This window comes from Palaemon carinicauda, chromosome 4, assembly GCF_036898095.1.
Source record: "Palaemon carinicauda isolate YSFRI2023 chromosome 4, ASM3689809v2, whole genome shotgun sequence".
Lineage (NCBI taxonomy): Eukaryota > Metazoa > Arthropoda > Malacostraca > Decapoda > Palaemonidae > Palaemon > Palaemon carinicauda.
Genome location: NC_090728.1, coordinates 150,358,850 through 150,375,385, shown reverse-complemented (window position 1 = coordinate 150,375,385; position 16,536 = coordinate 150,358,850). Strand labels below are relative to the sequence as shown.

Here is a 16,536-nt window from a genome sequence, read left to right as displayed (position 1 = left end):
TAGACTCCTAAAACATATTAGACTTTAACTGAGGTAAATATTATCTAAGAAAAAATCCTTAACAAAACAACAAATAAGAAAAATATGAAAGTGAATTGAAAGATCCTCAAACAAGGAGTGTCATGTAATAGAGCTTTTATTTACTTCCACAATTCTTCTTCCTAAAAAAAAAGTTTTCTTCTTCTTCTTCTTCTTCTTCTTCTTCTACTACTTCTTCTTCTTCTTCTTCTTCTTCTTCTTCTTCTTCTTCTTCTTGTGTAATATGCATTATTCATGAAAGCTGCGAAACTGCTTATCAGATTTCCGTATCTGTGCCAACCTCAAAGTCCCAAAAGTGTTTGAGTAATGTTTCTTCATCTCTCGTGTCATTAGATCCGGTTGGTTTTAACGAGCTGCAATTTCAAAGATAAATATGAAGATCGTTAAGAGTAAGAGTGATACCTGTTCTTGCCCAATTCCTTCAAAATTCCCACATTCAGATCCATAATATTTCAGCTCTAGCAAAATGCATCTCAAAATTGTGTTGTTGCACTTACATTGCAACTGTGCATGTATAATCGCTAAAAGGAAGCTCACTGTAGCACGGAAATTTTCTGAGGAATAGAATGGGAATTGGAAAGAAGACAGTAATTCCATGGCCAAAGGGATTTTGAAAACCTTCTGAATAAGCAAAAATGGACTTCAAGGAAAACAGTAATAAAAGAAGCTCTGCGTAACATATTTCTGTTTTTTTTTTTTTTTTTTTTTTTTTTTTTTTTTTTTTTTTTTTTTTTTTGAGCTTCAAATAGTCAGGGTTTTGATAGCGAAGTGACAGGTATCTCATCTGACCTTTATGATATATTTATAAAATAATATTTCTTCATGAAGAAATATTGAATATTGAAACAGCTTAGGAATGAAACAATGGATTCTTGATAAAAATAATTGAAAAAAAAATCTATATGCAGAATAGACATATTTGTGATAAACAAAGAATAGTTAAATCATTTACATCTGGAAAATTCAAACAAAACAACAAAACAATCCGATGAATAACTTTTTTTTTCAGAAATCCCTGACTTTTGAAGCTAATTTAATAGAAGTTTTAACTCCTGAGGCTTAATTTGAATGAGGTCAAGTTACCTCTGGGAACATGAGAAGAATTTGTGCTTGAACAATTCCTATCCTTGTCGATAAGATCTCAGCTGCGTGATAAACACTTTGAGATCTTTTAGTTTTGGGGCCTCAAAATCAAGCAGGAACTGGATACATTAAACTTTCAAAGCTCAAAGAGATTAAAAATTTTATTGACGAATCCTCCAATAAACAAACATAAAGTGAAATATGTGAATGAATATAAGTGTTCTGATAAAGTATTACTTAAAACATGTTTTGGCACTGATCTGCTGGAAACTGGTAAATAGAATATTACTCTCTCTCTCTCTCTCTCTCTCTCTCTCTCTCTCTCTCTCTCTCTCTCTCTCTCTCTCTCTCTCTCTCTCTCTCTCTCTCTCTCTCTCCTCTCTCTCTCTCTCTCTCTTGATTCATGTTGCCAGACGGAGAAGAAATAAAAATAACCCAAAGAAATCCCGGGAAATATTATCAGACTTCCAATGGGGCATCCTTCCCTGCCAGGTGATGACTGATTATTTCATGTCAAAGATGTAAATTCACTTAAATATCGAGATATTTCCTTTCACTCGAACCGTAGTTCGCTTCAACTGTACCTGAAGTATTTTCTTCCCCCTGAAGAGTTGTTTATTTAGGGTGGAGCACAGCTACACTATAAAGATGATATATAACTTTCACAAGTCTATGGTATTTCTTACATATATATAAGTATATACATATAAATATATATATATATATATATATATATATATATATATATATATATATATATATATATATATATATATATATATATATATATATATATATATGGGTGTGTGTGTGTGTGTGTGGGTTTGTGTGTACATATAACTATTTTCATTAAAACTAAAACCCTTGTGGTGTCAACTATTTTAAAGCGACAAACACACATGCATATATATTCATATATACTGTATATATATATATATATATATATATATATATATATATATATATATATATATATATATATATATATACATATATATGTGTGTGTATGAATGTATATAGAAATAGATGGATAGATTGATAGATAGATAGATAGATAGATATACAGTTTATATATATATATATATATATATATATATATATATATATATATATATATATATATATATATATATATATATATATATGTATATATATATACATATATATATATATATATATATATATATATATATATATATATATATATATATATATATATATATATATATATATATATATATATATATATATATATATATATATATATATATATATATATAATGTCTGTGCGTGTATTTAAATTGTAGGTGTATTTGCATGTGCTATGCCTACAAGTCAACACGTCATGTTGTGCAACCTACTGAGCTGGTAAAGTAGATTTGCCTGTATGATACAGAGAAGCGTGAAAGAGAACAGAGAGGGAAACCCAGCCATCAGCACCTTGGCCAAACCCGAAGACAAGCTAAAGCTAGAGGAAGACCTTAGTCTGCCCTTTAAGGTCAAACACCTTCCATGATGAGGTGCGTATCATTCTCGACGTATCACCATGGCAACCGACTTATAAAGCTTCCAAATGTCTACTTCCGTGAGTAATAAAGTCCAGTCTTGTTCTGAGATGAATCTTGATATTGCTGTGAGGTTATGGAATAATTGCTCGTGAATTTATCAAGGGAAATGGTTGTTAGGGACCATAACATAAATCGGAACTTGTACCAACCGTGTGTCACACAATTGTACATAATTATTTTGTATATATTATGGTTGTATCTGCGCTCTTCCCTCGCACTAAAAAGAACCTGAATGATCATGTCTCCGTTTTGCTCAGTAACATTATCTGTCTCTCGAACAGGTCATGTCCTGTTGCCTTGAGGTTTTGTATATAAAGAAGAGTGTTCCTTAATAAATAACTCAGTCGTTTCCAATCTGCCTTTGAGTTCACATCCTCTCTCGGCCCGTCACATTGGTGACCCCGGAAGTCGACTCGCTCCCACCGCCTTCCACCCCCACCCCCTAGCCCCTTCATCGTTGGTACTATGGCGGACTCTACGGCAGTTGGTGCTGCGGCCGCGCCATTCAAACTTTCATCGTTTGCCAGCGGAGAGGCGTTTGCTTGGTTTCAGCGCGCAGAAGTCCAGTTTCGTATCAGGGGCGTGACTCGCTCAACCACCAAAGAGGATTATGTTCTCGCGGCGATACCCGAGGACACCTTCCCAGAAATATCCGACAGGCTTTGTGAACAAGGAGACACCCCAATAACGTATGACGACCTCAAATCATACCTTCTGCAGCAGTACTCGCCGTCGCCAGCCGCCCGTATAGCAAAGCTTTTTCAGCTCTCGCAACAACCATTGGGGGACCAAAGGGCTTCGCTTGCCCTCAGGGAAATGACCAGTATCGCTCGCCTTCAACCTGCCGCAGACGGCTCTCCTCGTGAGGTGAACCTACTCCGTGCCCTTTGGATACGCCGTTTACCTGAACCTGTGCGCGCTGCCATACCCGATATCGATAGTTTACCCATAAAGGACTTGATGACCAAAGCCGACGCCCTTATGGACAGCCACTTCAAGACCTCTATCAACGCCTCCACCCCTGACGACGAGGATGCCTATTCAACGTCAACCGAAGCTGACATGAATGCCGTAGGACATACACGCCTACCCCGTGACCTGCCGAAGCGGCGACAAAGCCGCCCACCACCCACCAATCGCTCGCTCCCCAACGAACGACTTCTACAGCCACTTTCTACCTCCCATCCGCCGCAGTTTTCCTACTACCACTTCAGATTCGGGGCAACCGCGAAGAAATGTGCCAAAGATTGTCAGTGGCCAAAAAACGTGTAAGTAGGCCATCGCTTGTGGCGGTGGCCTCCCATGTTTCTAATCTTTTCTTTTTACAGGATGCAGGAACGGGCGTGCGATTTTTGGTAGACACGGGTGCTTGTCGTTCTCTTTTGCCAAGGAAACTCTTCAAGGCACAACGTAGTCTATCTACATCTGCCGACGTCCGCTTGGTAGCTGCCAACGGATCTGCGATACCCACCTACGGTTACGAGAATCTCACATTATCGTTCGGAAACGGTAGATTCAATTGGAAGTTTCTCGTTGCTGACGTCACAATGCCAATCCTCGGTGCGGATTTCCTCTCTCATTTCCACCTTTTGGTCGATGTCGCCTACCGACGATTGGTCAACGCAGACTCGTACTTGTCGACACCTCTTCAACCCGCCCCCTCTAACCTCGCTCTCCACATCAGCGCACCCACAGATGCCTATGCCCACCTCCTCACGTCGTACCCAGAAGTTTTCCGTCCGGAACTTCGCCAAACGCCCACGGTTCCTGCCAAGCACGGTATTTATCACCATATCAAGACGAAGGGACCCCAAGTCTTCGCAAAATTCAGACGTCTAGCACCGGAACGATTGGCAGCCGCCAAACAGACGTTCGCCGAAATGGAGAAAATGGGCCTTTGCCAAAAAGCCTCTAGCCCATGGTCGTCACCCTTACACATCGTTCTGAAGAAAGACGGCTCCCTCCGTCTGTGCGGGGATTACAGGCGCCTGAACATGCAAACAGAACCGGATCACTACCCCCTCCCAAACATTGCCGATGTAACCTCCTACCTGCACAAAGCGAAGGTTTTCTCTACGCTCGATCTCCTGAAGGGGTATTATCAGGTGCCTATGAACCCGGAAGACATCCCCAAGACCGCCATCACCACTCCGTTTGGCACATACACCTTCAATTACTCCTGTTTTGGCCTTCGTAATGCTGGGGCCACATTTCAACGTCTCATGGATGGCATCTTAGGGGACCTCCCTTTCTGTGTATGTTATGTGGACGACATACTTGTGTTCTCCTCCTCAAAAGAGGAACACCTGCGTCACCTGCGCATCGTGCTCGACCGCCTGCAACAAAATGGCCTTGTAGTCCGGTACGACAAGTGTACCTTTGGCGCCAACGAAGTGTCGTTCTTAGGGCACCGTATCACTCCTGAAGGAGTCCATCCCCTCCCTGAGAAGGTAGCAGCCGTTCAGAATTTCCCCACGCCCTCGACCGTCAAAGCTCTGCAGGAATTCTTGGGCATAATCAACAATTATCACCGTTTCTGCCAGCCATTGCCGCCACTCTTGCTCCCCTCTACGCCTCCCTCAAGGGCAAGCTAAAGGACCTGAAGTGGGGTCCCCTTCAAGAAGCAGCCTTCTGCAATGCAAAGAAGGCCCTATCAACTGCTGCGGCTCTCACTTTTCCTATCCCACACGCCCCTCTCCTTCTCTCCACTGATACCAGCGACGTCGCTATTGGTGCAGTACTCGAGCAGGTGGTCAAAGGCTCGCCCCGCTCATTGGCTTTCCTCAGCAGAAAACTGTCCAAGGCAGAATCGGGTTATTCTACCTTCGATCTAGAATTGCTGTCGGTGCACTTGGCTGTCCGTCACTTTCGCCATTTCTTAGAAGGTACGCCCTTCGTCATTCGTACAGACCACATGCCTCTGGTGCACGCCTTCACTCGACAGTCTGACGCCTGGTCCGCCCGTCAACGCCGACATCTCTCCGCCGTGGCTGAATATAATTGCACCCTCCAATACGTCCCTGGGAAAATTTATCCCGTTGCCGATGCCCTTTCAAGAAACACGTTGGCTACCGTTCAACTGGGATTGGATTACAACGCCCTGGCTGAAGCCCAACGACAGGATCCAGAGTATCAAGCTTGTAGGACCTCCTGCACGTCCCTCCATTGGGAGGATTTTCCCCTCGAAGACTCCAACACCACCCTCCTCTGTGACGTCAGTACTGGTAGACCGCGACCTTAGATTCCTGCTCCCATGCGCTGACAGGTGTTTGATTTCATCCACGGCCTTTCACATCCCTCGTGCCGTTCTACTGCACAGCTGCTGAAGGCAAAGTTCATTTGGCACGGCATTTCTAAGGATGCTAAGGATTGGGTCCGCGCCTGTACTTCTTGCCAAACTTCCAAAGTACATCGACACACGGATTCAGGAGTGGGCACCTTTCCTCAACCTCAGCGTCGTTTCGCACACATTCACGTCGACGTTGTAGGCCCCCTACCTGCATCACAAGGACACCGTTACCTGTTTACCGTCATCGACCGCTCCACTCGTTGGCCTGAAGCCATTCCCATGGAAACTGCAACGTCCGCCTCATGTACATCTGCCTTACTCTCTGGATGGATTTCAAGATTCGGTATCCCTGAGCATATTACTTCTGACAGGGGAACAACTTTCACCTCTCAATTATGGACGTCATTAGAGAATCTCCTGGGCATCACCCTACATCAGACAACGGCCTACAACCCCGCTGCCAATGGAATGGTTGAACGTTTTCATCGCACCCTCAAAGCAGCTTTGATGTCCCGCTGCAAGGATTGCAACTGGTTTACTCAGCTTCCCTGGGTCCTCCTGGGACTAAGGACCACTCCTAAAGACGCCCTTGACGTCTCGGCAGCCGAAATGGTGTATGGCGACCCGTTGGTCGTCCCTGCCGAATTTTTTTCCTTCTACGACCTCCTCCGACGATCTCCAGCGCATACGTCACGTCGTGGGAAAATTTACTCCGTGCCGCCAGGCTTACAAGCCCCCAGCGAAGCATCACATACCAACGGACTTGCACTCTGCAACGCACGTCTTCCTGCGCAACGACACCAGCAAGCCACCACTAACGCCCCCTTACACGGGCCCTTTCCTTGTGATGCGATGCAGTCCGAAAGCATTCCTCCTAAACATTCGGGGCAAAGAAGACTGGGTCTCCATTGATCGTCTAAAACCTGCTTATCTTCTGCCAGATGACCCGCCTACAGTTCGCCTCTCTAGATCAGGGCGCCCTATTTAACATGTACAGTATGTCATTTTTAGGGGGGGAGCCATGTACCAACCGTGTGTCACACAATTGTACATAATTATTTTGTATATATTATAGTTGTATCTGCGCTCTTCCCTCGCACTAAAAAGAACCTGAATGATCATGTCTCCGTTTTGCTCAGTAACATTATCTGTCTCTCGAACAGGTCATGTCCTGTTGCCTTGAGGTTTTGTATATAAAGAAGAGTGTTCCTTCATAAATAATCTGCCTTTGAGTTCACATCCTCTCTCGGCCCGTCTCGGCCCGTCACAAACTAATTCGATTTTACCTTGGTCTCTTTGTCTTTATATTTTTGTCTTTCTTATTTAATCAAGCTACCTATAAAATGAGAAGCATTACTAATCTATTGAGAGCTATTTCATTATAAGAAGTTTATCTGGCTGTAGGCAGGAAATGGGAATAATTTTGTTGTATTATGTAGGTCAACTTTAGAATACAATGCCAAGTTACTTAAAACTATTAAAGATAACAAGAAATATTATAAATATTATTATCATTATTATTATTATTATTAAAAAATTAGTATAACTTCTCTCCTTAATTATTCTGACACGAAAACATGGAACATGATTCTTAATTACAAGATTTAATGAGATCTGTGAGTAACTCTTACCAAACTCTTTAGAGAAATTTAATGAAAAAATATGATGGGTATTATTTTCATCACGATATTAAGGTTTTTATTCTTTCTCTATCCAAGACTTTAGAGAATTGAACAACCTGACCTGAACCATTCTTCTCTGCGCTGAATCAAATTCTTAATGGGATATGAAATGCATGTGACCATCCTGTTTATTAATTAGGTATTTTTAGTTACTTAATTAGTAATATCAGTCAATTTTCCAGAGCACTGTGTTTTACTAATGTTTAAAGGATTAAAGGCCACTCGTGAATGGCAGAGATAAAGGACGGTGTCATTACCCTGTTTAGAAACTGACCTTATCTACATATGATCAGCGCCGAAGCCTCCTCTCCATCCAAGCTAATACCAAGGAGGAGCAGCCAATGGCTGTTGATGACCCAGAAGGTAGACCTATAAGCTCCCCCCAAACCCCCCATCCATTACTCAAAATGATGCTGAGGTTGCAGAAACTACAATAAACTATTGATCTTGAGCGGGACTCTAATCCCAGTCCGGCATATCGACAGACAGGGTCTTTTCTAATAGGCTACCAGGAAGTAAGTCTGTAATCCCTTTATTAGAAAAATACTCCAAGAAGATTCATTTCTCTTATAAGAATTGGCTCAAATCATGTCGTCTTTCTATCATATGACACATATTAGCTTTTTCTATAAGTTGAAGACCTTTTAATGAAAAACTCCTCAGCATGACCAAACAGGAAGTGTGAACTAGATGAAAAACAGACAGACTGAGAAGTATATAATGAGATCCTTAATCTAAACAACAGACAAGATATTTCTGTTCAGAAGAGGAACTTTAATTCACTTCTTTCTTTTAACTCGGAAATAACCTCTTCTTTTTATAACTAAACTCTTATTCTTTTATTCTTCCTCTTCGTCTCCTTGTGTGACCTCATTTATTCATAAAACTTCCCAGAATTGCTTATCACAATCTCGGATCTTCAAAGTCTGAAATGGTAGGAGAAATGCTCCTTTATATCTCCTGCCACAAGATCATGTCAGTTTAAAAACAGAATTCTTAAGATAGACATAAAGGCCCTTAGAGAGGGAATGATACCGGTTCTTTCTTAATTCCTTCAGAAAGTATAGCATCGAGAAGCTCAAGATATTTCAGCACTCGTAAAATGTATGTGTGAATAGCGTTGTTACACTTACATTGCTCCTCTGCGTGCATCATCGCCATGAGGGAGCTCTATGTGGCAAGGCCTTTTTTTCGAAAGCAAAATATTTGCTGAGGAAAAGAGCGAGAGTGGGAAAGAAACCTCGAGTATTTTGGTAAAAGGAAATATGAAAACCCACTGAATAAGCAAAATGGACTGTAAAGAAAATTTTGATACCAAAAGATTCTCTGTATAACATTCCTTGGGAAATGGAAATGGTTTGGTAAAGGCTTTGCAACTTTTGAAGGAATAAGCGTTCCTTTTCTGACATATTTATCACTGAAAATCTTCTATATATATTCAAAGCGACAGGGCTTTAATACTAAAAGGAAAGCCATATCATTTGACTTCTACGGATATTGAATATTGAAACAGGGCCTAGTAGTTAAACGATGGGTAAAATTTTGATAAGAAAATAAAAAATATTTATATACTGTAATACTATATACACTTATTTTTTACTAAATTGCGAGATCTGAATAACAGTTATGTGACTTGTTACTAATATATCTGGCGTTTCTAGGAAATGTCGTTTAGGGTCGTGATAGTCTAGTGGAAACGTTCCTGCCAGGCGATCTGTGGACTGAGATTCGAGACCCACTTAAGTTTGTTAGTTTCTTGCAGTGTTTGCAACTTCACCATTCTTGTGAGCTAAGGATGGAAGGTTTGGGAGAGCCTTTATGTCTGTTAAATGAGTTATCAGTAGCTATTGTCTGGCCCTCCCTGTTCCTACCTTGGGTGGAGAGTGGTCTTGGGTGGTGATCATAAGCATACATGGTTAGGGTCTAAGCCATTGTTCTGTTACGGCAATTCCACTGTCCCTTACCTCTACTATTCATGAGGGACCTTTAAAATCTTCAAACAGCTTAAACTATTTAATGAAAAATTTTATTTTTTCTTTATTACAATTCCTTTTAGGAAAAACCTAATTTGTAAATCTGAATTATGAGAAAACTTACTACTGAAAACTTCGGTTTTAATAGGCTCATGTTCGAGAGTCTTTTATGAAAAGGCCACTTGCTTGATCAATTAGTTTGACTCTTCGTTGATATTTTGACCACATCAAATGCATTTTGGGGTCTTTTTTGGGTGTTTGAATTACCTTTTTGTGACTGAATAAATTGTAAATTAAAACACAATCACTTGTGTAATAGAAATAGATCTAATAAAAGCTCCTTACGGGTATTTATTAATTTACTGAGAGCAGCCTTAAGGGGAAGGGATTTATCCTGATGCGAGGTAAAGACTTATTTCCATCAATCTATTCAGTAGGAAGACTTCTAAGGAAATGCTACACCTTAATCCCCTCTTGAGTGGGTGGCATCAGAAGGATATTGTTTTCCAGTTTCCCAACAACTCTTGAAGGTTTTTTTTTCAAACTTTGTTTATACCGAAACATGTTTATGGTAAGAAAAATTGTTGAGCGTTGGAACGTGAGCAATCCACGTCCTACCAAAGGTAAAAAAAGAGGTGTACCACATGGGAGTATTACGCTGTTTCCTCCAGACAGAGGTTTAAACTAGGTTTAGTGGTCGTTCATGAATGGCAGACGCTAAGGACATTGACAACACCCTAGAGATTAATCAGCGCCCAAGCCCCCTCTCCCCCATAGTTCCCTATCCCCCAAGCCCCCTCTCCACCCAAGCAAGGACAAGTGAGGTCAAGGCAATGGCTGCTGAAGACTCAGCAGGTAGACCTGTAGGATCCCCTAAACTCCCCCATCCTGTGAGGTCTACTCATCTTCTTTATTCTATGAATTCTACATCCAAAAAAATCATGAAGAGCAGAACAAGGACGTCATTCAAATATTTAAAGTTACTATTTAAAGGTTTAAAGGTCGTTCATTTTGTGGCAGAAGTAAGGGACAGGACAATGCCCTGGGGAGCGACAATATATACATATGGTCAGTGCTCAAGACCCTCTCTATCAAACTAGGACCAGGAAGGGCCAGATAATGTCGTCTGAAGACAGCAGATACCCAATCCCTAGCTCAAAAGGACGGTAAGACTTCAGACACTACTAGAAATTATAGAGCTTGAACGGGTCTCGAAGTCCCGTCCAACAGATTATGAGACAGGGACGTTTCAAAAATGCCAACAAAACATCGTTACCAACATGATTTCTCTTAACCGATGAAGAAAAATATGTATGATTTTGGATGAAGATTTCATTCTTCATATGAAGAAAGCTCAAAATTGAACAGCCTGACCTGAGCTGTTCTTTTCTCTGCTACTCTAGCTGGTGTCATTGGTATTCACAAGTCACCGAATTCTGAAAAGGAAATTTCCCAAAGGAGCTCCCTACATTATCTTCTTCATTAATATTTTTTTTTTAACAATAAAAAGAAAGAAGCAAATGAGAAATTCCTTTCCAAACATCTAATGTGCTGAAGATTTTATTTTATGAATGAAGAACAGTCCGCTTTTTTGTGAAAAGAACATTAATCAAGTGCTTGCAACAGAGAACACTTAGGAAAATAAGATTTGAACACAGAGTTCATATCTAATATATGAAAAACAAAGAATTTCTAAATAAAAAGATGTCTGAATAAATCTTGAAATGACTGGCAAATGCAATATTCATAGACATCTAAGATGGGTATGCTCGTTTTAAGTTAGTAAAATATTTAATGTATGGAAGCTACAGTACTAGAAAATAAACTAAAATTTTAAAAAAGAAAAACGTTTTATTTGTCATGTTAATATTTCTAGTGGATCATTAATAGTTGTCATTCCATATTTGAACGTGCTCTGACATTCGACTTTTTACCGACGAAACCAAATATTTTTAATCTTTTAACTATCTTGGATTTCTTCTGAAATATACGCTGAAATCAAGTATATTTTCTTAAGAGCTCCTACATTTTAACTCCTAAAACATATTGGACTTGAACTGAGTTAAATATTGTGTTGTGTAAGAAAAACCCTTAACACAACATGAAATAAGAAGAATATGGAAGTGAACTATAAGATCTTCAAATAAAGAGTGCCATGAAATTGAGCTTTTATTTACTTCCTCTATTCTTCTTCCTCGTAAAAATGTTTTCATCTTCTTCTTCTTCCTCTTCCTCCTCCTCCTCCTCCTCTTCTTCTTCTTCTTCTTCTTCTTCTTCTTCTTCTTCTTCTTCTTCTCCTTGTGTAACATACATTATTCATAAAATCTGCGAAACTGCTCATCAGATTTCCGTATCTGTGCCAACCTCAAAGTCCCAAAAGTGTTTGAGTAATGTTCCTTCATCTCTCGTGTCATTAGATCCGGTCGGTTTTAACGAGCTGCAATTTCAAAGATAAATATGAGGGTCGTTAGAGTAAGAGTGATACCTGTTCTTGCCCAATTCCTTTAAAATTCCCACATTCAGATGCATAATATTTCAGCTCTAGCAAAATGCATCTCAAAATTGTGTTGTTGCACTTACATTGCAACTGTGCATGTATAATCGCTAAAAGGAAGCTCACTGTAGCACGGAAATTTTCTGAGGAATAGAATGGGAATTGGAAAGAAGACAGTAATTCCATGGCCAAAGGGATTTTGAAAACCTACTGAATAAGCAGAAATGGACAGAAAAGAAAATAATAATAAAAGAAGCTCAGCGTAACATTTTTTATTTTTTTTTTTTTTCGTTTTTTTTTTTTTTTTTTTTTTTTTTTTTTTTTTTTTTTTTTTTTTTGAGCTTCAAATAGTCAGGGTTTTGATAGTGAAGTGACAGATATCTCATCTGACCTTTATGATATATTTATAAAATAATATTTCTTCATGAAGAAATATTGAATATTGAAACAGCTTAGGAATGAAACAGTGGATTCTTGATAAAAATAATTGAAAAAAAAAAATTTAAATGCAGAATAGACATATTTGTGATAAACAAAGAATAGTTAAATCATTTACATCTGGAAAATTCAAACAAAACAACAAAACAATCCGACGAATAACTTTTTTTCAGAAATCCCTAACTTTTGAAGCTAATTTAATAGAAGTTTTAACTCCTGAGGCTTAATTTGAATGAGGTCAAGTTACCTCTGGGAACATGAGAAGAATTTGTGCTTGAACAATTCCTTTCCTTGTCGATAAGATCTCAGCTGCGTGATAAACACTTTGAGATCTTTTAGTTTTGGGGCCTCAAAGTCGAGCAGGAACTGGATACATTAAACTTTCAAAGCTTAAAGAGCATGACATTTTATTGAGGAATCCTGAAATAAACAAACATAAAGTGAAATATGTGAATGAATATAAGTGTTCTGATAAAGTATTAATTAAAACATTTTTTGGTACTGATCTGCTGAAAACTGGTAAATAGAATATTGCTCTCTCTCTCTCTCTCTCTCTCTCTCTCTCTCTCTCTCTCTCTCTCTCTCTCTCTCTCTCTCTCTCTCTCTCTCTTGATTCGTGTTGGCAGACAAAGAAGGAATAAAAATAACCCAAAGAAATCCCAGGAAACATTATTAGAAATCCAAGGGGACATCCCTCCCTGTCAGGTGATGGCCGATTATTTCATGTCAAAAATGTAAATTTACTTAAATATCCAGATATTTCCTTTCACTTGAACCGTAGTTCTCTTCAACTGTAACTTAAGTATTCTCTTCCCCCTGAAGAGTTATTTAGTTAGGGTGGAGCAAAGCTATACTATAAAGATGATATATAATTTTCACTTCTATGGAGTTTCTTGCACACACACACAAACATACATATACATATATATATATATATATATGTATATATATATATATATATATATATATATATATATATATATATATATATATATATATATATATATATATATACATATATATAAATATATATGTATGTATATATATTTATATATATATATATATATATATATATATATATATATATATATATATATATATATATATATATAAATATATATATATATATATATTCAAAATGTGTTTGTATTTGCACATGTTATACCAACAAGTGAACACATCAGGTTGGGCCAACTACTGAGCTGTTAAAGAAGATTTGCCTGTATAATACAGAGAAGCAGGAAAGAGAACAGAAAAGGAAACCTAGCCATCAGCACCTTGGCCGAACCCGTAGACAAACTAAAGAAAGTGGAAGACCTTAGTCTGTCCTTTAGGATCAAACACCTTCCATGATGAGGTGCGTATCATTCTCGAGTTATCACCATGGCAACCGACCTATAAAGCTTCCGATTGTCTACTTCCGCGAGTAATAAAGTCTAGTCTTGTTCTGAGATGGATCTTGATATTGCTGGGAGGTTATGAAATAAATTGCTCGTGAATTTATCATGGAAATTAGTTGTCAGAGACGATAATATAAGGCAAAACTAATTCGATTTTAACATGGTCTCTTTGACTGTAGATTTTTTTTTTTTTCTTATTGATTCATGCTACTTATAAAATGAGAAGCAATACTAATCTTTTGGTAGTTTTTCATTCTAAGAAGTTTAAATGGCTACAGACAGTGAATGGGAATAATTTTGTTGTATTATGTAGGTTAACCTTATAATACAATACTAAGATACTTAAAACTATCAAAGATAGCAAGAAATATTATTATTTTAAGGATTTTCTTAGAAAACGAATATAACTTCTCTTCCTGATTATCCTGATATGAAGACATGGAACATAATCCTTAATTACAAGATTTTATGAGATTGGTGAGTGACTCTTACCAAACTCTTTTAAGAAATATAATGGAAGAATATGATGGGTATTATTTGCATCACGATATCAAGGTTTTTATTCTTTCTTTATCGAAGACTTTAGAGAATTGAGCAACCTGACATGAACCATTCTTCTCTGCGCTGTTTCAGACGGTGAAATGGGTGTTCACTTCATCTCCGAATCTTTACAGGGAAACTTGCCTCGGTAATACCATCCATTATCTTCCCCCTTATCTTCCCCATTAAGATTTTTTTTCTGAGAAAAGAAAAGTCGGAAGCAAAACGAGCAAAATTCTTTTCCAAATTTCCTATACGTGGAAGGTGGCTCATTTCTCTGAACCCTTTCCAGAAGGCACAGGGGTTCAAGGAAGAATAAAGAAAAGTAATTTCTTTTATTGAACAAAATAATAAGATATTTGAGTAGAAGACTTTGAAAAGAATATATTAGATTTAAACTTGCAACCAGTAAACAAGGGAAAACGAGTAGACTGTCTGTGAGATAAACTTGAACTTATATAAATATTGAATAAAATTCTGACGTTTTTATTTTCGTTTGGAAAATCCAGACATAGAACTTTCATGATAACATTGAACAATGTAAGAGTCTTTTGAACAAATTCTTAATTGGAGATGAAAGGCGTGTGACCATCCTGTTTATTAATTAGGTATTTTTAGTTACTTAATTAGTAATATCAGTCAATTTTCCAGAGCACTGTGTTTTACTGATGTTTAAAGGTTTAAAGGCCACTCATGAGTGGCAGAGATAAAGGACAGTGACATTATCCTGGTTAAAAACTGACCTTATCTACATATGGTCAGCGTCGAAGCCTCTTCTCTATCCAAGGTAAGACCAAGGATGAGCAGCCAATGGCTGTTGATGACCAAGCAGGTAGACCTATAAGCTCCCCCAAACCCCCCGTCCTTTGCTCACAATGACGCTGAGGTTGCAGATACTACAATAAACTATCGCTCTTGGGCTGGACTCTAATCCCAGTCCAGCACATCGTCAGGCAGGGACTTTTCTAATAGGTTACCAAGAAGTAAGTCAGTAATCACTTTATTAGAAAAACACTCCAAGAAGATTTAATTCTTTATAAGAATTAACTCAAATCATGTCGTAACTCTGCGCTCGTCTTTCTATCATATAATACATATTAGCTTTTCTATAAGTTGAAGACCTTGTAAGTAAAAACTCCTCAGCACGACCAAACAGGAAGTGTGAACTAGATGAAAAACAGACAGACTGAGAAGTATATAATAAGATCTTTAATCTAAACGAGAGAAAAGAATTTCTTTTCAAAAGAGGAACTTTAATTCACTTCTCTCTTTTTTCTCACAAATAACCTCTTCTTTTTATGAATAAACTCTTATTCTTTTATTATTCCTCTTCGTCTTCTTTTGTGACCTCATTTATTCATAAAACTTCCCAGAATTGCTTATCACAATCCCGGATCTTCAAAGTCTGAAATGGTAGGAGAAATGCTCCTTTATATCTCCTGCCACAAGATCACGTTAGTATAAAAACAGAATTCTTAAGATAGACGTGAAGATCCTTAGAGAGGGAATGATACCGGTTCTTTCTTAATTCCTTCAGAAAGTATAGCATCTAGAAGCTCATGATATTTCAGCACTCGTAAAATGTTTATGTGTGAATAGAATTGTTACAATTACATTGCTCCTCTGCGTGCATCATCGCTATGAGGGAGCTCTATGTGGCAAGGCCCTTTTTGCGAAAGCAAAATATTTGCTGAGGAAAAGAGCGAGAGTGGGAAAGAAACCTCGAGTATTTTGGTAAAAGGAAATATGAAAACCCACTGAATAAGCAAAATGGACTGTAAAGAAAATTTTGATACCAAAAGATTCTCTGTATAACATTCCTTGGGAAATGGAGATGGTTTGGTAAAGGCTTTGCAACTTTTGAAGGAATAAGCGTTCCTTTTCTGACATATTTATCACTGAAAATCTTCTATATATATTCAAAGCGACAGGGCTTTAATACTAAAAGGAAAGCCATATCATTTGACTTCTACGGATATTGAATATTGAAACAGGGCCTAGTAGTTAAACGATGGGTAAAATTTTGATAA

At 38.3% G+C, this 16,536-nt stretch overlaps 1 protein-coding gene across 1 annotated transcript; it reads right to left on the bottom strand.

Moving 5' to 3' along the window:
* Positions 1–295: 295 nt before the first annotated feature.
* Positions 296–11,947, bottom strand: LOC137639700 (coiled-coil domain-containing glutamate-rich protein 1-like). The gene is made up of 3 exons (XM_068371948.1): positions 11,812–11,947; positions 8,795–8,870; positions 296–392 (listed from the first exon to the last, which is right to left on the bottom strand). The coding sequence occupies exons 1-3, from the start codon at positions 11,945–11,947 to the stop codon at positions 296–298; spliced, it is 309 nt and encodes a 102-aa protein (XP_068228049.1).
* Positions 11,948–16,536: the final 4,589 nt, after the last annotated feature.

Bases quoted from the DNA above. Each gene is read 5' to 3' on its own strand.
- LOC137639700 (XM_068371948.1), bottom strand. From the start codon at position 11,947: ATGTATGTTACACAAGGAGAAGAAGAAGAAGAAGAAGAAGAAGAAGAA. The intron at 8,871-11,811 runs GTAAATAAAAGC...TCTTTTCCTCAG, and splicing joins GAGGAAGAAGAATAGAGGAA to CAAATATTTTGCTTTCGAAA. The intron at 393-8,794 runs GTAAGTGTAACA...TTGAAATTGCAG, and splicing joins GATGCACGCAGAGGAGCAAT to CTCGTTAAAACCAACCGGAT.